Source organism: Diprion similis, chromosome 1 (genome assembly GCF_021155765.1).
Source record: "Diprion similis isolate iyDipSimi1 chromosome 1, iyDipSimi1.1, whole genome shotgun sequence".
Lineage (NCBI taxonomy): Eukaryota > Metazoa > Arthropoda > Insecta > Hymenoptera > Diprionidae > Diprion > Diprion similis.
In genome coordinates this window covers 15,172,271-15,194,637 of record NC_060105.1, presented here as the reverse complement: position 1 = coordinate 15,194,637, position 22,367 = coordinate 15,172,271, and the positions used below count along the sequence as shown (strand labels likewise).

Sequence of the window (22,367 nt, the reverse complement as noted above, 5' to 3'; positions counted from 1 at the left end):
TATAGTGCTATCATTTTTTGGCACTTCTCAAGACGTATAATTTTATTTCCATTTATTTTTACCGAATGAATTCGTATATCTGACGGAGCAGCCTACTTAAGTCCGATGTTTCCGTTTTCGTTACGTACATCATCAGAAAAATTTGAATCTGTAATATCAGTTTAAGAATGTGTAATTTACATTTTCTCTTACCTTAGCTGTTAAATCAAGTGGGCGTGGAAATGCCATATAAAATAGTACTTAAAAAATTCCTTACAGCTTGTAACATTGTACCTACCTAATACCACGTGATAATATAGATTACCTTTGTTACAACTGTTACAAGGCATCGCTAATTAAAATAATAAAATAAAGGTGAGAATAAGAAGAGATTACGAAAATATATAAATGTATGTACATACAAGCAAATCTGACGTGAGGTAAAGCTAACTAAGGCTGATACATAAGATTATAGAAACATAGAATTGATGTGGCGACAGCAATTGCACCAAAATAAATATACTCTCTGTGTAACTTACTCGTGAGTTTGTTCATCAAAGTGGTGAGCTTAGACTTAAGGACTTCTAATGTATCACGGGCATTTATTTGGTGTGAAGTATGATCTGGATCTGCAGCTCTAAGGTGGATATCATTTGTACTAGACGCATTTTCACTTCCTCCCCTTCGATTTCCTGATTTTCTATCAGTTTTTAATTCTTCCGGTAAAGATTGCTGCTGTGGCATGGTTTCCTTCTCAGTTTCATCTTCTATGCTTTCCATATCAATGCTCTTTTTACATCTTGTTGCGGCACTTCGTACGAAATTGTCACTTGGTATCAACGTTTTTCGTTCCATGTCAGTTTGTGTACACGATAAAAACGTTGTTTTCATAGCTTCATCACCATGCGTGCTATTACTCACACTATTAGGGTTCTTCACATTTTTCTTATCAATACATGAATTATTCGCCAAGCTCTCCCTCTGATCTATGCTATTACTCAGATTCGTGCCCCAGCCCTGGGATGTCGTGTCCGATTTTGGCTCAGAATTAGTGCCATTGACTTCACTGACAAAGTCGTGTGATTGGGTGGGACACGCATCATGCTATTTTGAAAACTGCTTCGATTGTGTTAGACGGGTATTGATCTTCTTCAAAAGTAGCAATGATTCTTCATCACCCATCTCTTCCATTCTCTGTTTCCACAATCTCAAACTGTTAATATACTCTTTCATGGATTCAGCTGCTTCAGTTTGAAATGCCTCTTTTTCTTTATCAGGCATAGTCCTCCACTTTTCCCGCACTATTTCCTGCCACTCCTGAAAAAAAAAAATCAAATACACATAGATAAGATTCATTGTAAGAACTCAACCTACGCCCTATGTAAATTCGTCCCCAGTAAACGACAAAAGATTGAACGATATTAAAACAGATGCATTTTGATGTCTACCAATTCGAATCAATCATTATACTACTTTGAATGTATGTCTACTGATTTGGTTTCTTTCTATTTATTCATAATCAAATTGTAATGCAATTTCAATTAGGTCTACTCTGAAACACACAATTTCGTTTCGTTACATTTCTAGATGATTCTTTTGTACACATTCAAATTAACCTCGAATGAAGTTTAATACATCTCGAACAATTCAATTTCCATCCAGTTGTTTTTGTTGGAATACTGCAATGATTTGAATTCATGTGAATCTGTGAATAGCATTACCACTTTTATAATATCGCTTTCTATTCGATCTTCTTTTTCTAATCTTGTTCAATCCATGACGAAATATTCCGAATATTTTCGTGGATCACTTTGGATTGATTTTCGAATTACTTACTACATTTTTGAGAATTTCGGATTGGAATACATCAACATAAATCAGTTTGATCCGGTTTAACCTTCTTTTGTTTACTGAGTTTTTATTGAGTGAAGTTGCAATTTTCAATATCTGCTGGGTTTTTGAAACTTTTGGAAATTGTAGAAAATTTTCTTTAAACTATATTACTAATTTCATGAGTAGGAAAGATGTAATTAATTTTTGTTTTTAATGAAATACATAAATTGCGAGTGAATCAATTTTATGATATGGTTACTCTAAGAATGTTATTCAAAACGAACAGCTCGTTGCAGCTCCATCTGCGAATGTTTTCAAATGCTTCTTGTTGCAAAACTATTAGACATAGCCATTATATGCTTTTGTAGCGCTCAACTGAACCTTGAAGAGTAAGAGTTTAGTCAGCGTTCGCATAAATGTGTGATCTCGTTCCGATTTGGCTTCAAATATCGATATATCTCCAAAACTATTAATCTGGTTGTAACGAGATACATCCGAAAACCTGGCTAGACGTTGTACATATCCACAGGAAAAAAAGATTCGAAATCAGTTCAGTAGTTCTGGAATTATAAGCAAACATACGGACAGCCAGACAAAGAGAAATTGAACACACACACACACACGGACACACACGGACACACGCGCGCACGCACTAGTAAACAAACTGTTCTTTGATATTGACTCGAAATTTTATTTAAAACTTTTCCAGGAGTATTCCAGGAGTTTCCAGGACAATTCGTTGAAAAATTCTAGAACCTTACTTTCGTTTTCGTATGAGTTTTTCAGAATAAGATGAGTCGGTAAGGTGGTGAATAAAAAATTCTACAAATTTGAAGGTTAGGTTGTCCCTTATTTAGGCTATTAACGAAGTTTTTTCTGCTCACTTCCCAAATCAATTTCAAATAATTCAAAGACAATCGCCTAATTTTTTCAGATTTTCACCTCCACTCTACCCATGCCACCAACAGGATGGATTTCCCCATTTAAAATACATATTCTCAGTATATATTTTATTGTAAAAGTAATAGTATTCAAAAAAATCTGTAACTGTGAGGTTTTAGTGGGCATAAGTGCTGCTATCTCAGAAAAAATTTAAATTAAATATCATACAAGGCAATCTAAACAAATTGCACTTCATCTTGATAAAAACAAAGTTACGTTTCGAGGGCGTGTAATTCGTCGAGATCGTCGAGAGTACCTGGTATGATGATTTGAATTTTTTCTCAGATAGTAGCATTAATGCCGACTAAAACCTCACAGTTACCGATTTTTTTGAAGATTAGTACCTTTACGATAAAATATATACTGAGAATGTGTCCGAAACACGTCTAATTTAAATGGAGAAATCCATCCTGTTGGTGGCACGGGTTAGTGCTGAGGTAAGAATCTGAAAAAATTAGGAAATTAGTTTTGAATATTTGAAATTGATTTGGCGGGTGAGATGAAAAGAATTTGTCAAAACCTTGAATAAAAGAAACCCTAATGTAGGTATTACGTGACATTGCACTAATGCACTACGACCAAGGGTGGAGGACTTGAAAAGGAACACTCTTGTATCATACCCAATATGGATATATTAAAAGTGCAATGGAATCTCAAACTATGTACAAAGTTGTTATGATTACAGAGTAGTTACTCTGACGACATTCATGTCACGACTGATCCACTAATCGATCAGCTCATTCTCACACCCCTATGGCACACACACAAATACACGCATATATTACACAGAGCATCATATTGCTTGTGTTACACTCCCTTAATGTATGCATGGGTAACTTACTATAATACATTCAAGTATCATTATAATTCACGAAATCAATAGTACCTTTTTAATCATCATCGAAAACGTAATAGTTATACAGTCAATCGAAAATAGATTTAAAAAAAAAAGACATAGTCACGACTTGAGTTACACTTACAGCCAGCTGTACAACTTCAACAAATAAAAGTTAAAGAATTCATTATTACGGTAGTCTCATCTTTCATATTGTATGTATGGTCACATGTCAGATACTGATCTGTGTACATACCAGTGTCGATTAAAAAGTACTCTACTTCACTTTGACCTACCGCATTGGTTATATTAGTCCGAAAATTAGAGCACCAAAAATGGGTGGATCATTGATTTTTCGATTGCATTATGTCAGAGGGACGTTTGTGTCGTCCGAAACGGCGAGCGTTAGCCGCCAGCTTGAAAAACACCTTCTTCCAAATATTTCGAAAACTGTGAGTTTTTCGTTAAAAATCATAAGGATCTTTTTTGTAGAAAATGAAATTTCCCATCTTTTTTATTGAAAACTTTTTTCTCTATTGTTAATATTTGCCGAGATATGGTCGATTATAAAAAACAAATTTTTGTTTTTGGAAAATACCTCGATAATTTTTGGAAATGCGAAAAAAAATATGATAATCGAAGTTGTAGAGCATAAAATTTTCTAAAATTTTTGTATGAAACTTTTTTCTATTGAATCGATAGTTGCTGAGTTCTAGCGCAATGAAAGTTGCCATCAGGTAAAGAAAAACAGCGATTATTGGTAATACGTAAACACAAACTTGGTTTTATACTTAGGGGACACTCTCTGATATAATCCAATCGAAAAATCAATTATCAGGATTTTTTGCGGAGCGAATGTCTAAAAATCCTGGACTCTATCTGCTACCATTCTATTCGTTTCTATAAATTTTAATTGAATTTCTTTTCTATGGATTTTTTCTTTTGTAGAGTAGTATTTTACGTTTACCTGTTTTAGTGCACGACTAAACTTAGCATTCTTAACAAATTCAATATTACTCTTGTTATCGCAGAAAATCAGTGTAGGACTTGAATCTTGCAACGTTAATTCATTTATAATCAAATTTATCTGATGCATAGCTGGCATCACAATATCCAAAGATTTCAGTTTTACTTCCTCGATTGAATGTTACACGTACATCGAGTGTACCTTTGATGTATTTCATTAAGGTTTCTACTGCCTGCCAATGTTCTTCACTACAGCAGATATTGAATCTACTCAACAAGTTTATTGCATAACCAATATCAGGCGGGGCAGCTTGAAATAGGTACATTAATGATCCAATGGCATTCTCTAGCATTTTTTGTCCTACATTAGGTCTTAGAATTACTCCTGGATCTATGGGTTTACTTTTTTCGACACAATCCTCTAGGCCATATTCTTTCAACATATCTTCTATGTAATCAATCTGATCTAGTTTTATCGTTTTATTTTTTCTATCTCTAGTTACGTTAATTCCGAGTAATTTCTTTACACTTCCAAGGTTTTTTATTTCAAAGTGTTGTACTAGACATCATAGAAACCTTTATCGAGTCCTTCATCTTTACAGAAAACAATTGTGGCGTCTACAAAAATACTTACAATAAAGTTGATACCTGTTTCAGTTTTTGAATAATATATGGGGCATTCCAGGTCAATTCGACAAGGGTCTGACCCTCACCCTCTCCATTCTGAGTCCTAATGACCGGAGGTGTTTTGTTAGCCTAAAATAACATCTCCAAATTTTTCTCAGATTTTTACCAAGCCCCCTGACGCCCCCCGACCCCTTAAGATGATATTTTCAAAAACGGTCAATCGAACATTTTTGAAAATTATGAAAAAAATTACATAAATTCTGTAGGCAAAAAGTAAAATATCCCAACCAAAATCGAAGTGGGCAGGCAAAACGGTAATTTTTTATCAATTTTTTTATTGAATACTTTTTTTTTCAGTAATTTCGATTTCTTTCGCATTTTTCAGGATTCAATATATTTTATTGATTATATAGATTATATAGGAAAATATATTGAATCCTGAAAAATGCGAAAAAAATCGAAATTACTAAAAAAAAAAGTATTCAATAAAATTGATAAAAAATTACCGTTTTACCTGCCCACTTCGATTTTGGTTGGGATATTTTTCTTTTTGCTTACAGAATTTATGTAATTTTTTTCATAATTTTCAAAAATGTCCGATTGACCGTTTTCGAAAATATCATCTTAAGGGGTCGGGGGGCATCAGGGAGCTTGATAAAAATCTGAGAAAAATTTGAAGATGTTATTTTAGGCTAACGAAACACCTCCGGTCATTAAGACTCAGATTGGAGAGGTTGAGGGTCAGACCCTTGTCGAATTGACCTGGAATCCCCCATATACATAAGTCATTAATGGACCTAAAGTTTCATTGACCTAAATATGAGATCTAGTTTGTTGTTCCATACTCTATTCACCTGTTTAAGGCCATAGATGGTCTTTTTTAATTTGAAGACTTTAGATTCATTTCCTGGTGCTATAAATCCTAATGGTTGAGTCACATAAATGTCTCTATTTCACCATTGAGGAAAGCTGTCGTTACGTCTAAATGTTTAATTTCTAGGTGATATCGTGCCGCATTTGCAAATAGTATCCTGAGAGATAAATATCAGAATCTTGAATATCTTGTATGCTTACATCTTGTGATGTACTTCTGTACATGCGTTCTGAAATTCATCGCTGTCATCAGAGTCTTCTTAATCTTAAATTGAATCTTCATCTTGAATGGGTAGCATAACAGTTGATTTGGAATTTTTCAAATTGGATTCTTCATCAAAAACAACATCTCTGCTGAGCATGAATTTCTTTTCTTTGATATTCCACAGTTTATAGGTGTTTGGATTTTTACAGTATCCCATGAACAGACAATCAACAGATCTACTTTCAAATTTCTTGCAAGTCCTTCGATGGAACATGTGCAAACGCCTTGCATCCAAATATACTTAAGTTGAATAAGTTTAGTTTCTTGCCATACCATATTTCGTACGGAGTCTTACCATATAGTACTTCTTTTGGAGATCTGTTGGATAGATAGGACGCTATGGCCACTGCTTTTGACCAGAATTTTGTTTGTAGATCTGCATCAACGAGCATACAACGACCTCTATCTTGTAGTACTCTATTTATTTTTTCAGCTCTTCCATTGGACTGTGAGCTGCCAGGTATTGTAGTTTGATATATATAAGACATTTTTTAACGTTACCTTAAAAATTCCATTCAACGTTTTACAGTTGATCATGACATCACCTTCACCAAATACCTTTACTTTGTTTGAGTGTGTCATGGAAATTTGTTGAATTTTGGATTAATGTAAATTAATAAATTTGGATTTATCAGTGTACATGTGTCTTGATGCGCCTAAATCTAATATCCACAATTTTAATACATCAGTTTGTTTGTTGTTAGTAGCTACAAAACTAAGGAGTGTGCAGAAGGTTAGATTAACCAACAGAGCTTCACCATCAGACTCATCATCATCATCTTCATCATGGTTGTCATCTTCTTGATCCTTGGACTTGGACGCGAATGCTGCCTTTGTCCCCTTTGTTTTCACTGGACAGTCTTGGACATAATGGTCGTTTCGATGGCAAATGTGACACATTATTTTCTAAGTGCCGTTTTTTACCTTAAATGTCCACTTTTTTCCCGCCAGAAATTTTTGGGAGAAGCCCGTGAGTGCATACCTTGTATATCACGTGATTCTGGGGCTTCACGCTGAGTTACTTCTTCAAGGATGTTCTGTTTCACTTTATCTGACGTAATGTCGCCTCTTGAATTCTTCAGTGCGATCATCATTGGACCATCATACTCGGGGAGGCCCATCAGCAACAGCATAGTAACAACTTTGTTCGGAACGACCATATTTGAATTTTTGAGCCTGTTCGCTGCATTGAGTTTCTTGGCAATATGCTCTTGAACTGTTTCATAGTCTTTTAATTTCGTGATGCACAGATCAGTTAACATGTTACAAACACTGAAAATTGCTTGAGCATCATAAGTTTCAATTTTTCCCATATTTGTTTCGCTGAATCTGTTTTGTTGAAGTGTAATCGAACATTCAGTTCATCTGCCATGATCAACCGCGATCTTACTGGAATGTTATGATCTTCATCAGTATCTAGATCTCCCGTAGTTGATTATTCTATGACATTCCAGAATCTTTCTGGTTGCAAATATGCCTCCATTAACATAGCCCAATCTCGATAATTATCCTGTCCAGTCAATTTCTTGACCGACTGGAAAAACGAATTATTCGATCAAGACGCCACATTGTCTTTCAATGGTCGCCGGTTGTCGCACACACCTCTGAGCAACCAATAAACGCTCCACTAACTTTGCAACTAATGTACTATGACCAAGGGTGGAGGAGTTTAGAAGGAACAAACTTATATCATACCCAATATGGATGTTTCAAACTGCTATAGAATCTTAAACTATGTACAGGGTTGTTATGATTACAGAGTAGTTACTCTGACGACATCCATGTCACGACTGATCCCCTAATCCATCAGCTCATTTTTACACCTCTATGACACACACACAAATTCATGCATACATTATACAAGGCATCATATTGTTTGTAACACATGCATACTCTGGAGGCCATACGAATTATACTTTTTGTAACAAGCTGCATATTACAGATGAAATAAGGCAATTTTTTTCAACAAGTTTGGTATTTCAGTTTTTATTCTAGAAAATTGAATTTTTCTTCATGAATTATGGTTACTAATTTTTCAAACTAGAGAAGTAATTAGAAAACATGCATACCGGGGGCTTTCCCGGTTAGAATTTCCAAAAAATCAGAATTTCTTTTTTTTTGCGTAGTGTATACCATCAACCATCTGGTATAAGGTAGAAACCTTCTTTTCCCTTTATCCGATCGAGAACGGGTCTAAAACTGAATTACTGCGGCAGGCCCCAGAGGGGTCAAAAGAACGTCATACTGAAATAAGAAAATCCAAAGCCGATCAAAATGAATTTTTTTACGAAACCGAAGGCTTACTTTATGGAGCACACATCGCCGATTGAGTGTAAGACCCTTTTGTATTCGTTTATTCTTGTATTTTTGCTCGCAAAAAACTTTAAAAGCGATTTTCTCGAAACTGCAGGTTTCAGGCTTGCGACCACGATTCCAGCCAATCTAATGATCCAATTTAGCTGTAATTTTGTACAAACGTTCACCGAATGTATAGTTTTGGCGTGAACTAGGATTATAACTTTGTATTATTGTTTTCAAAAGTTATAAGCAGTTCAAGGTGAAGAAATGGAGAAAAATGAAAAAAAATGTTTAAAGCTTCGCCATTTGTTATTTTTTAGATATTTTTTCAAGATCCTAGTTCATGCCATAGCGTAACAAGTACTTTATAAGAATTTTTTTGAATTTTTTCTTCCAAATAATTTGAAGTGGAGGTATCATGGTCGCCAGATTTGAAAAGGGTCTCTTTCGGGTAACCGAATCTTGGCTGGATTTAAAAAAAAAAATATTTGTGTGCCTTGAAAGATGGAATTTACGATATATGTGTATCGGAAATGATGTAAAATAAATTTGCTGTGAAAAAAAAATTACCAAAAGACAGCGTTCTAACACGGAAAGCCCCCTTAAAAAACTTATATGATCTTACCTTTAAAGTCTGAGACCCTCTTTTCTCTTTATGCAACTGAAGAAATTTTAAATAGGCTGACGCTGGTTTTTTTGGGAGTCCCATACTCTTCAGTTTCTAAAAAAATATACAGAAAAAAAATAAAGTGATATTCCACTATACAGAAACATTTACAGTCTTAAAAATTAACAGATTCCGTGTCACTGTGAACGTTTACAAGACCTGACTCCTTTCAGAAATGTCTCAATACATAACATCCATGGTGTTGAATGACTTCGTTGAGATTATATATCTAAAAAAGTGATTGTCTTTTAATTCTATGGTAATTAAGTTGCAAACAAAAAAGTTTTTGTCTTTTGCGTCGTTTGTTGTAGTTTTACAAGAACGACGAATGTGACCTAGTACGTTGTTGTTGTAGTTGACGACCTTTTTTTTCTCTTCCGGACATAATTTGTTTTCGAAAGCCATATTTTGTTTTTTTTATCCTTGGTTTTGTGTATGTCTAATGTAAGTACAGTTCGATTGAGTTTGTAGTTATTCATTGCTGTTCATATTATAATTTGATAAATTTATTTTCATTGTAAATAAAAAAAATATTACAGTTGTGAGGAGTGCCCCCCTCAGAGGGCTGAAATGTAGAATGAGACTTTGTTTCTTCTGTCTAACATACGACACCGAAAATTTTTTTACCATTATATCAATAAGATCAGAAGAAGACAAGAATGTAGTATTGATAAATGAGGCGGACTTATTTATGTGTTATATACAAGGTGAATCGAACAGCATTGGGTAATGATTTAGCAAAACTAAACATCATAACATTCATGTAACAATTACTTTCAAAAAATTCACAAAAAATGTTTCACATGTGCTTATGACTGTAGATATTTCGACTGAAATTACGATTTTTTTTCCCCAAAATGAAGAGAAGAGGTTTGCCATTTATCTTGCTAAAATTCAGGACATTCCCCAGTCGATTTGAGAGAGAAATTGCGTTGGCAAAAAATGGATAACAAACTCACCATCCTTTGAAAAAATTTATCAGACATTTACCATTTTACTTGATACATAAATTCTGAACCTTTGAATTTCAAATAAAATGGTGACGAGTATTATTAGATGAGACTATTTTCTTTGACCTACATCACTTATACAACTCCGCTTTTTACGAATGTAAAATCTGAGAGCATGTTCTAAATGTTTATTCAAGAGAAAATTCGCTTTAAAAATGCACGTGCAATATGAGCCGAAATATAACACGAATGTTATTGATCGGAGCTAAATTGTGTACTTTTCACAAGTTTTATAAGAACTTGAGATTATTGATTGTTTTGCAAAAATATTAGCAAATAAAAAGTTGAAAAACATCGAGAGTGTGCGTTCACGATGGCCAGCCTAAGCTAGCACAGCCTAACTTTCTTAACTAAACCGGTACGCGACCATTAATAGTAGGTGATGTTAGCAAATGATGCTGACAGCGTGGTATTGTCACATCTTTAATCACTTTAATGACCAGAGTCAAAGTACTATCTAATATCTAATATTTATTTTTTATAATTGAAATCGAATAAGCATTTTTCTCTGTTGCATACCTAAATTCGTTTTCTATCGTATTTTTATTTACGACTTACGCAATATATACTTTTGCATAAATGTATTTTTTGTCCCTTTGTCTTGTTTGACTGGAGCTGATGGTAGAGTTACCTGAATACAGTGCTATAGTCAGTTGTTACTTACAGCATTGAATGTCATTGATTTTTTACACGTAAATACCAAAGCAATATTTTTTTTTTATACAAGAAAAATGCATTATTTTCGTATGAAACAAAGTTGTCGAATATGTTATTTGGCACTGCATATAGCATTGGGTTAGCTATGGTATTTGCATGTCAGTGACGCATAGACGTTAATAATAGTTGAAATCGGTGACATTTTACTTGGTCCATAAAGACTGACTATAGCATCTTCTTAACTATGAATTGTACCTGTAATCCTGATTTTTTATCCTTTGCATGCCTCGTAGCGCTTTTTTTCGCTTGCTTATCGATTTGAGCTTTTTTAATCAGTATCTTCTGTTCATCTGTCATCGAGTTTTTATAACTTTCGAGCGCTTTAATGTACTGTATATAACTGTTTTTAGTTTCTTCTTGCAGTTTCAATTTTTCACTAGGATCCATTTTTTTGTATTCTTGTGCGGCCATTTGACATATTTGCGGCTGTTTGAGATCGGGATACTTTTGCCTCAATATAGAGTTTTTTTGTCTCAGAAAAATTAAAAACATATTTGCTGGACGCTTCGGTTTTGGTGATAATCCTAGTCGCTCTTCTAAGGACTGCTTTACCGTTGCTACTGGCTGATAGTTGGGCAAAATGAATCTGAAAGAAAAACGGAGAACAGATTGGTCCAATGAGACAACTGCAGTCATATCAGTTTCATCAATGAGTAGTTAGACACCGCTCATACTCGGGTAATCCTAGAATAATCAACAAACACATGTTGGTTACCGTAGTAACAATATTTTTAGTCTTGAGTTACCCCAGGTATGTTTGCAAAGGATTGATCCAGCGTGACAATTCAAGTATTGGGGATGATTTGATAGAAAAATGTACTTCCTAAAATGACAGTATTAATGAAATTAAAATTAGTAATATCAAAGTAACGGAACATTAAACAAACAATGGCTATTTTTCTACTCCAGAAGAACTTTGAAAAAGTAGTGTTGGCGCAATATGAGTATGCCAATACTGTGTCACAATTTAATGAATTTGAGGGAATCCTAATTTTTCAAAATTTCAAGTTTTCCTAAAGATGCGTTGTGACAATAATATTAGAAACTAAAAGTATATGCAAATTTGCAAAAACTAATGATAGCACAACCTCAGGATTGTTTCAGATTTCATAAACCACACTAAGCTGAAGGTACTCATATTTTGCCAATGCAACACCTTCAAAGTTTTGTAAAGCGGCGAAGTAGTGAATTTTAGTTCGGTGATTTATTATGCAAGCGTTATTAATTTCTGCCTCACCAGAATAGGAGTTATATAAGTTAGGAATATTAATTAAGAACATGCCAATTCCGCTAATTGTGACGCACAGGCTGTTAGACCAAGCATTGAAATTGGTAGAAAAACGAGAATCACCCCGAAAACAAAAAGTTGAGTTTACAATAGATTTGCATATTTCAACATCTGGAGAATCCTTAGAATATTATTTTCATCGATATCGTATTTTCAATTGAGTTCGGTGCCTATGCAATTAGTCTTAACTTCAAATTACATATATGTTATTATTTATTGCTGAATCTAATAGACAGATTAGCTGTAAATAATAACAATAAAATATTGTAACGAGAATTGAATTTAGCAATTTGCTGCTCTTAGGATCATTATGATAAAAACAAAATAATAAAATGCAAAATAATCCAATCAAGACTAATGCATCAAGTTCGTAACGAAATTTAATGCAAAAGGTTCCACACTTGTACTATACCATATATTGGACTATCCCTTTACTTTCGAAATTGAATAATTTTAAACTATGCTACGACTATTCACATTGGAGACTGAACCTACACAAGTCACATCAGATACTTTGAATGCTACGAATTGTTTACTTTGGTCAAGATTTGTTGGGTATTTGTTACATTGCTGTTATTCTTTATGAATAACCATATTCTACAACCATACATGAGCCATAGCGGTAGCCACTGAGCTAAAAATAATCAAAGCATCGATTAATGTGCTTTTAAAACGGAAATTGCATGGATTTCAGTATGTTGTGTTATTAGCGGAAAAGTTTTTTGATAATTTATAGTTTCATTCCAAATATTTTTTAATTTCAGTTAAAAAAAAATTTTCATTTTCATTTATCTTCTACTTATTATATCATATGGCTACTTGGTAAATAAGGCAATGATAATAATTCATACTTTAATCATATAAATTGATATTGTATTGCTGCGTTCATAGGAGTATAAAACAAAAACCGATTGTGAGATAAAATAATTGCGTCGGTCAATGAATCAAGTTTGAGAAATAATCGATTACTCTATTAATCAGGAAAAAATAATCGATTATTTTCGGTCATTCTTAACCAGGTAGGAACTACGCTGTCTATATCTGTAGCCCTCAGAGGATTCCAAAATACATATGAATCTCGTCTCCGTAAGTTAAAAGACATTGTACCATGATCCGTGTCTGACTTGCATACAATCGCGCTTCAACCAGTTACTGTGCGAACATGTGTCTCAAAGAACCAGAGTAGATCGATAACGCTGGCTAAGCATTATCTTAAGAATTAATCTTCTAAACAGGCATGTCATGGACAAAACAAATGGGTGAATTGTGAAAATAATAATCTACCCAATAACAGAAGGAATGGGAGTGATACATAAAGCGTTGACTAGGATAAAGGTTCTCTTGTCTTACAACATGAGGCAATTAAATTGACTGGCACAATGAGACGAACTGAAAAATAATAAAAATTAGCCAACCGCCACACGCCTTAGAAAAACTAAGTCAATCGTATGGCTTATTACTTATTTCTATTTCATATTCCTGCTCATTGTGCAAGAACCTTAAAGGTTATGCAGATTATTTAAGGTATAGGATGAATACCTTGATGACAGAAGATTCCTATAAGGTCTCATTGTGTTACAAAGTTTGAAAAAATTCCCAATCACGGCCATAGTTGAATCGAATTTTCATTCGCGTGATAAATTTCTATTTATTTTCTCCTTGGTTATATCCCTGCCGCGTAGATATGCATGTACAATACGTACTAAGAGATGCGGGGCCTAAAGCGCCTCCACCATGCACGCCAAGGTATGTGTAGGTGTCGTAGGTGTAACGTACGACCTGAGCTGCGTTCTGAAATCTCACTCGAGTTAACTCAGGTATCATCGTTTCTGGGTGCATTCCGAAACTAGCTGGCAGCGCTGAAAACTCCCTAGGACAGAGACAGAGCTAGTCACAAACTCGGCAGCACAAAAGAGATAAGAGATTGCCGACATCACTGGGAGCTAATTTCGGAACGTAGCCTCTATCAAAACGCATACGATCAAACAGAGAAACAATGATACTCGAGTAACTCGAATAAGGTTTCAGAACGCAGCTCTGAACGGCTATACCTATGTTTGACCGTTCATTATTATTATTTTTTATCACTACTACCAACTAACCCAACTCTAGTATGATGTCGGAGCGGCACTCCACGGAAATTCCCCAAAGCTGTCACTAGAGATTATCGCGAATGTTTATCTAGACTTCACATCAGTAGTTGTGGGTCACCAATATCGATTATTCACTGAAGTGAAATGGACAGCTTGATCGAATTCGCGTAATTGGGTATTAAGGTGCTTATAAAGACCCGTTGTACACCTCGAAAACGCGAGGATGCAAAACTCCTATACCGCTTAAGCGATCAGAGTGAAAACTGGGCAGTTAATGCCTTATTTTGCCAAGAAGTGGAGCGTCTTTTTACTTTTACAAAATTTTGAAAAAAAATTTTACAGATTGGTTACCACCCACAGAAATTGGCCAAATATTCGCAGTTGCACTAAATGGATCGAACTATTCGGTATGACGCCACTCAGCGGTGATGAAATACACATTTGGAGCCCAGTCCCATGAGATTTGATGGTAAAATGACGAAATGGCAGCTGATCTAGTTTTCGATTACGAAGAACACCGAAACCTCATTTTGGTGCCATTTGTCGGTAATTTCTTACTGACATTACACGCATACATTACCGGCATGCGCGTAATGTCGGTAACAAATGTCGCCAAAATAAGATTTCGGTGTACTTCGTAATCGAAAACTAGATCAGCTGCCATTTCGTCATTTCACCATCAAATCTCATGAGACTGGGCTCAAAATGTGTGTTTCATCACTGCCGAGTGGCATCATACCGAATAGGTCGATCCATTTAGTGCAACTGTGAAAATTTGGCCAATTTCTGTAAGTGGTAGATTCTGTAAAATTTTTTTCAAAATTTTGAAAAAGTAAAAAGACGCTCCACTTTTTGGCAAAATAAGGCATTAACTGCCCAAGTTTCACTCTGATCGCTTGAGCGGTATAGGAGTTTTGCATCCCCGCGTTTTCGAGGTGTACAACGGTTCTTTATAAGCACCTTAACGGGGAGTTGAAACTTGTTGTAAATTATTGGAATGAAGTTTACTTTACCTTTTATAAGATGGCCTCTCCTGGAACTGTTGAATAGGTGTGATGAAGGAACTTGTTTTAAATGAACACTGAATTTAGATTCGGAATCGGTTTTAAATGAAATATATTTCGATTGAACACACAGAATAAAAATGAACAATTTCAATAGTATAAAATTGGATAATGAATCGGGCAGAAATTCGTCGTTGGAATGCAAGTGCTAGAGAATTCTACCGCGAAGATCTACTGAGTGTACTAGTAGATACTGGAGATGAAAACCAAGAGAGCGAATAAACGCTGGGTGCTCGTATTTATTCAGATCGGTAGCGGTAGGGGTGTGAAATCCTCTCCTCAAGCATTGCTCCACGATAACGCATTTCTTCCTCTTATTCTAAGAATTAAAACTAGACTGGTATGCTATGCTATGGGATTTATTGGTGCCGGGTGCAAAGTTGGACTTTGTACTGTCCCGCCAACTCTTTGCTCCATACCACCTCTCCTTGTAATTAATCTAAGATTGAAAACTGGAGTGGCGTTCATTTTTTAGGATTTGAATTAGTGTGTTAGGGGTATGATTTTCATGTATATGTGTGTTGGTGCAACGTGCTAGTGTATTTGTCGATAGGCGCGCGGTCCCTTGAGAGCTGTACTGACGGAGTAGGGGATCTAACACAACTTTATGGGGTGATCTTCGCCCGCGTAACGCGCGTATGCTCGAGATCCTTGCGCGAACTTAGATCGCCGTTTCCTAGGGTTGAATCCGTGTGAGCCTTACCTACACCATTATGTTGGTTTTGATTTTATACAACGTCTGCGTTCTCGAGTGTACGGGGCGTTATATGTATTACAAGCGTAGTTTTACTTCGAGAATGTTCCAGTGCTAAATAATATAATGATGGATTATATAAAAGATAAATCATTAATTTGCTTACTTAATGTTTAGCTGCGATACAAGAGCGTTTTATAATATGATGTTTGATATATTTTAGCGGAGTACAAAGATAATTAATTCTGGGACATTGTTATATTTCGTCTTCAAAAATAATGTAGATGTATTGATTTTGATAATTTCATAATAGTCTACTCATCATTGTTTTCCTGGGCTGCCTCAAAGAGGATTAGGTAGAGTGGAAGGTCCCATAAGGCGCCCATGTATAATTTCGTAACCAGTTTTGCAGCGCCTCTGGCGCGTCGGGGGATGAGTTAGTGACCCCCCACTCTCCAATTTAGCAGTAGCGGTAGATTTAAATTAAAATATTGCAATCTTGGATATTCATACGAGTGAAAAAATACAAAAACCAAATGTAAAATCATAGTAATACGTGTATTAATAATAACATTTTATTTCGAAATGTAAGTTCGTTTCAATATCTACACTATTAACACTGTTGACAGTTTTGGTATTTACTATATTTACAGTTTTGGTATTTACAATATTTACAGTATTATTCTTTTCTTCTCATTAACCTCTATTTATTCGTATTTTTTTTCGTTCCAAAGCTTTTTCAACACCAGCAAATGATAGCCATTTTGCACATTTGTAATGTACACAAAAGAGATTACTGAGACAGTACTCCATACATACTGCTAGATTGCAAAACAATGCGCGATCGAGTGAACTGGACTAGGTTATGTTAGTCGTCGGTGAATACTTACATTTTCGGATCTCGCGGAATATGAAAATATGTATGACGTGGGTGCTTACGCGAGCTTTTTTTGCAGCCCTGGGGGCTTATTACGGTTTTTCACTCTTCAGATTTCCACCCATCAAAGCATTCTGATTGGTTGGCGAAGTTCAATTAACCAATCAGAATGCTTAGATGACGGGCAATGTGAAAAGGGATGAAACCGTAATAAGCCCCCTGTACCCCGCAATCGTGTAATAACCAAAGTTCACACCAGCCCTATGACACTCACGTACTTTGATTCCGTTAGCTGTGACTACATCGTGACTCTAATCAAACGCGGCGCTAGTAGTAACTTTGGCCGCGTACAGCGCCAACGACGTGAAGAAGAATTATTTTTACTCATGGCGGTTCATTGTTTGGGTTGTCAGCAGGGGGCGACACCATAGACTTATAGAGATAGACTGCGCGCTCCGCGCACCGAGTTGAAGCCTAACGTAGAAAGAGAAGGCACCAGCGGGAGTCCGACCTCTCTCTTGCACGGACGAAAGAGTGGGGAGCAGCCGGAGCAGCGCCGCGAGCAATAAGGCAAGCGGGGAGGTAGTTATCAAGATAGGACTAGAGACACGCTGTTTCCCCCCACCAAGTCGTCGATTAAAGTGAGAGGTCGGCTCCCGCTGTTGCCCTCTCTTTCTACGTTGGGCTTCAACTCGGTGCACGGAGCGCGCAGTCTATCTCTATAAGTCTAGGACTCTGTGCCGATATTACCACCAATTCAAAGTTAAAAAGCCGAGACGGTGGCTCCTCTGCGCCCTCGCGGCGGCCACTCTCGGATACTAGCCACATTCTTCACTTTGGTGCCAAAGGAACTACACATTCGCAAAAAACGTTTTAAGGAAAATGGGGAAGGAAAATGCAAAGGACGAAGAGGATCTGCGAGACCGTATAAGACGGCTCGAGAAGAAGATGCGGAAAAAGAAAAAATGAAAACATCGTAGGAAACGTAAGTTAACCTCTAATTTGTTACAGTTCACCTCAACACCGATACAACGAGGCTAAAGAGACCACTATCATTACACTCGTTGTCTCTCTCATGCTCGATGGCTAGGCCAAAGAGTAACTGACAAAAAAAAAAAAAAATCTACGTAAGGCGTAGAATATTACAATGGGAAGCGGGCTAGGCCCACACTTCCAACAGTTCAGGACTGCCAAATACAGCGAATGCTTTATTTTTATCCGAGGGATATTGATATGCATTTTACAAGAGTGGATGTTTTCTTCTCCTGGCCGCAGGTTATGACTATTCATCGCCATATAGCAGCAGGGAGAGCGGCAGCGAGGCAAGCGATAAGGAGAAGGAGAGTGAGAGAGAAAGACGATCGTGCTCACACCATAGACTTATAAGATGAACCGAGCGCTTCTATAAGAGGCACTGACGCTTACATATGAAAGACAGAGATATCCGGGAGTACTGCTCTCTCTTTTCAATCGGCATCATGGTGGGAGACAACGGAGCAGTGGAAGTGGAACAGCTTTGCGCCTGTCATATGCGTATTTCTCCTCGTTCTCCTCTACTCAGTCCCCTGTAACATCCGACCGGAACGTCCGTATGTTTTATTGTTTATGATCATTCCCTAACATTAGTTACCAACTAACCAAAACTCTAAATGTGAGAACTCTGTAAGAAAGTCATTCAAGGAAACTGCTTAACCATCTGAAAGCCCCTAGATGAGGCATAACAACCATTATCATTAATCAAGAGTCCAGCAACCATATTACAGGATCCTCACATTACAGGAGACTATGATATTATTATTTTATTATCACAATTTACTAACACCATTATATCGAAATATTATACAATACCTAGTTGCAAACACGGAGTTAAGAGCCACATTATAGGCAACCTACGCTACAGCCTACAGCCCACGAGATAGATAAGACTATAACATGAAGATATATAATCAATATAATATAAAATTAATAACATTAGAGAAATAACCTGTAAAGGCCAGGGACTGCGACACCTCCAAATACGTAAATACAAATTATTCAACATTCCCTTCCAAAACGCCGTATTGTAGGCAACGCGCCCAAACTTTGGAGGTAACGTAGACCTCTATTGCAGAACCGTACAGAACGCCACCTGGAGAGTGTATCAGTAACACAATAACAAAATCACCGAAGGTAAACTAACTCACGAGATGATTCTGTAGGGCGAGGCAATCAAAAGGTAACTCAGGAAAATAATAATGAATAGACCATTATTAAATCCTCAAAATCAAAACATCCACATTATTTTTGGAGACGAAGTATAATAGTGTTCCAGGATTAATTATCTCCTATAAAATATATCAAATATTATATTAGAAAACGCTCTTGTATCGCAGCTAAAACATTGAGCAAGCAAATTAATCAATTATCTTCTATATAACCCTTCATTATATTCCCTAGCATACTGGAACATTCTAGAAATAAAAGTACGCTTGTAATACAACGCCCCGTACGCTCGAGAACGCCGACATTGTATAAAATCAAAACCAATATAATGATGTAGGTAAAGCTCACACGGATTCAACCCTAGGAAGCGGCGATCTCGAGCATACGCGCGTTACGCGCCCGAAGGCCACCTCATAAAGTTGTCTTAGACCCCATACTCCTTCAGTACAACTACCAAGGGACCACGCGCCTATCGACGAATACACTAGCGCGTTGCACGAACACACATATACATGAAACTCATACCCATAACATACACTAATTCAAATCCTAAAAAACGAATACCACTCTAGTTCTCAATCTTAGAGAGGGGGTATGGAGCAAAGAGTTGGGGGCACAGTCCAAAGTCCAACCTTGCACCCAACACCAATAAATCCCATAGCATAGCATACCCGCCTATTTTTTTTTTGTTAGAATAAGGGGAAGAAATGCGTTGTTGTGGGGCAATGCTCGAGGAGAGGATTTCACACCCCTATCGTTACCGCTCTCAATAAATACGAGCACCCAGCGATCATTCGCTCTCTTGGTTTTTATCTCCAGTAGCTACAATTACTCAGTAGATCCTCGCGGTAAAATCCTCTAGCATTTGCATTCCGACAACGAATCTCTGCCCGATTCATTATCCAATTTTATATTATTAAAATTTGTTCATTCTTATTCTGTGTGTTTAATCAAAATATATTCTACTTTAAACCAATTCCAAATCTAAATTCTGTGTTCATTTAAAACAAGTTCCTTCATCACGCCTATACCACAGTTCCGGAAGAAGCCGTCTCATAAAAGATAAGGTGAATGTTATTCTAATAATTTATAACAATTTCCAACTCTCCGTTAATATCCAATTACGCGAATCCGATCAAGTTGTCCATTTCACTTCAGTGATTAATCGATATTGGCGACCCACAACTACCTGATGTGAAGTCTAGCTAAACATCCGTGATAATCTCTAGTGGCAGTTTTGGGGAATTTTCGTGGAGTGCCGCTCCGACGTCACACCCCGCCACTAATATCCCCAGACAGAGAGAGAAATACTCCGGACCCTCCGGACATATCTCTGTCCTTTATATCCCTACTTCAAGCGACTCATAAGAGTGCTCAGTCTATCTTATAAGTCTATGGCTCACACGCGTCGTGGCGGCGTAGGGCTTCCCGCTCGACCTCCATATAGTTAGCCCCCCATGTGTGTGGATTGGAATAATTCTTTTTGCAATCGTTTGTCGGTCGTTTGTCGGTCAATGATGGACTAATCCGAACGTTTGTCGGTTATTCCTCGATTAGAAAATAATTTTTCAAAATTAGCATAAAAAATTTCCCTAGTTGGCCCCATGACGGAACTGTGTCCGATTAATTTTGATGGTAATCGATCTAGAATCGTTTGTCGGTGATTGATGGATCATTCTCGCATAGTCAATTTGGACAGTTTCTGTAAAATCGTAGAGACAAAAATCTAATCTGGGTTGTCTATTGCTAATCGCTGCGTGGAAACCTACCATATGTGTTTATTTCATGGACTAGCAATTAAATTACATTTTCAATATGGCGGCGAGCCACCACACATCCATACCTGCCGAAAGACCATACGGATCTGAAGTGTTAACTGGGTGAGTTTCTATGAAGTGATAATGTATGTTATTAGAAAAAAATTTCCGGGGAGTTTTTCTTGCATTTACAAAGAAAATATGAAAATTATTCAACCGATAATGGATCATCAATAAGCGAAAAACTTATTTAGATCAAATTGCTTTGAAATAGTTCAAATATATTTTTATCGAGAAGCTAGGGGAAAAAATTCGCATAGGGAATTTTTTATAGTTAGCCCCTCGATGGAATTGTTTCCGATTAATTTTGATATTAATCGATCTAAAATCGTTTGTTGGTAATTGATGGATCATTCTCACATAGTAAATTTGAACAATTTCTACAAAATCGTAGAAACAAAAATCTAATCCGGTTATCTATTGCTAATCGCTGCGTGGAAACCTACCATTATGGCGGCGAACAGAATCAATTTCTTAACGTCGCTCTACGGCCATGCTCTACGGTATCTCTACGGTATTCAAAATGATTCATAAGTGTGAGCTCGGAAAAAAATGTGACTCAAAAATTGAGGTTAAATAACCAACTAGTGGATAATCAACGCTCCGGTGAGATTACGACGGTAGGGTGGGTCAAATAAAATGACTATTTTTTTTCCCCTCGATATAATGAAAAATTGATTGTATGGCATCTCAAAAAGGCTGTAACCGTCGAGGTTAGTAGAGTCTTTTTAGTACATTTCTGTAGAACTTTTGATGCTCTACAAAAAAGCTCTCTTGTATCTAATCGATAGAAGTAACCATTCAAAAGATAATCGTCGATTAGTCCAATTAGTCCAAAAAGAATTAATCCAATCCACACACATGGGGGGCTTACTATATGGAGGTTACCACGTCGCACCATCGTCAACCTAAAGCTAGGTGACGCAACTCAAATTCTCAGAATCAGTGCACTGCACTGGCAACGTTGCGGAATTTTGATGGATATATTCAATCGTAGATGAAAAAGCCTATCGACCGATATTGCTTCATCTTCAATATTAAATATTAAACATTATGAATAAACCCTGGAGGTGAAGCAACCCCGCAAACGTTAAATTACTATATACATAGTTGAACGCAACACACCCCCAGACACCTGTTCAACCTTGCACACCTGTGCGTTCCTTTTACGCAATTATTCTAATACAATAATAAACCACACAGCTATTGTTTACCTAATATTAAAAGACATTTCTGAGTCCTTACATGAAGCCACCAGCGAAAAACATCCAAAATTCAAATTATTAAATATTATAAAACCGAACAAAGAAAGCTTTGGTA

The 22,367-nt window shown here is 36.4% G+C and overlaps 1 protein-coding gene and 1 long non-coding RNA gene across 2 annotated transcripts; one reads left to right on the top strand and one right to left on the bottom strand.

Moving 5' to 3' along the window:
• The first annotated feature begins 978 nt into the window (after nucleotides 1–978).
• Nucleotides 979–18,426, top strand: LOC124406039. The gene is made up of 3 exons (XR_006929151.1): nucleotides 979–1,108; nucleotides 3,301–3,307; nucleotides 18,416–18,426. It is a non-coding gene; the product is annotated as an uncharacterized LOC124406039 (long non-coding RNA).
• On the bottom strand, nucleotides 1,084–14,012 carry LOC124406009 (transcription factor A, mitochondrial). Its single transcript, XM_046881312.1, has 4 exons — nucleotides 13,840–14,012; nucleotides 11,208–11,598; nucleotides 9,244–9,339; nucleotides 1,084–1,296 (listed from the first exon to the last, which is right to left on the bottom strand). The coding sequence occupies exons 1-4, from the start codon at nucleotides 13,908–13,910 to the stop codon at nucleotides 1,084–1,086; spliced, it is 771 nt and encodes a 256-aa protein (XP_046737268.1). The 5' UTR covers nucleotides 13,911–14,012.
• Nucleotides 18,427–22,367: the final 3,941 nt, after the last annotated feature.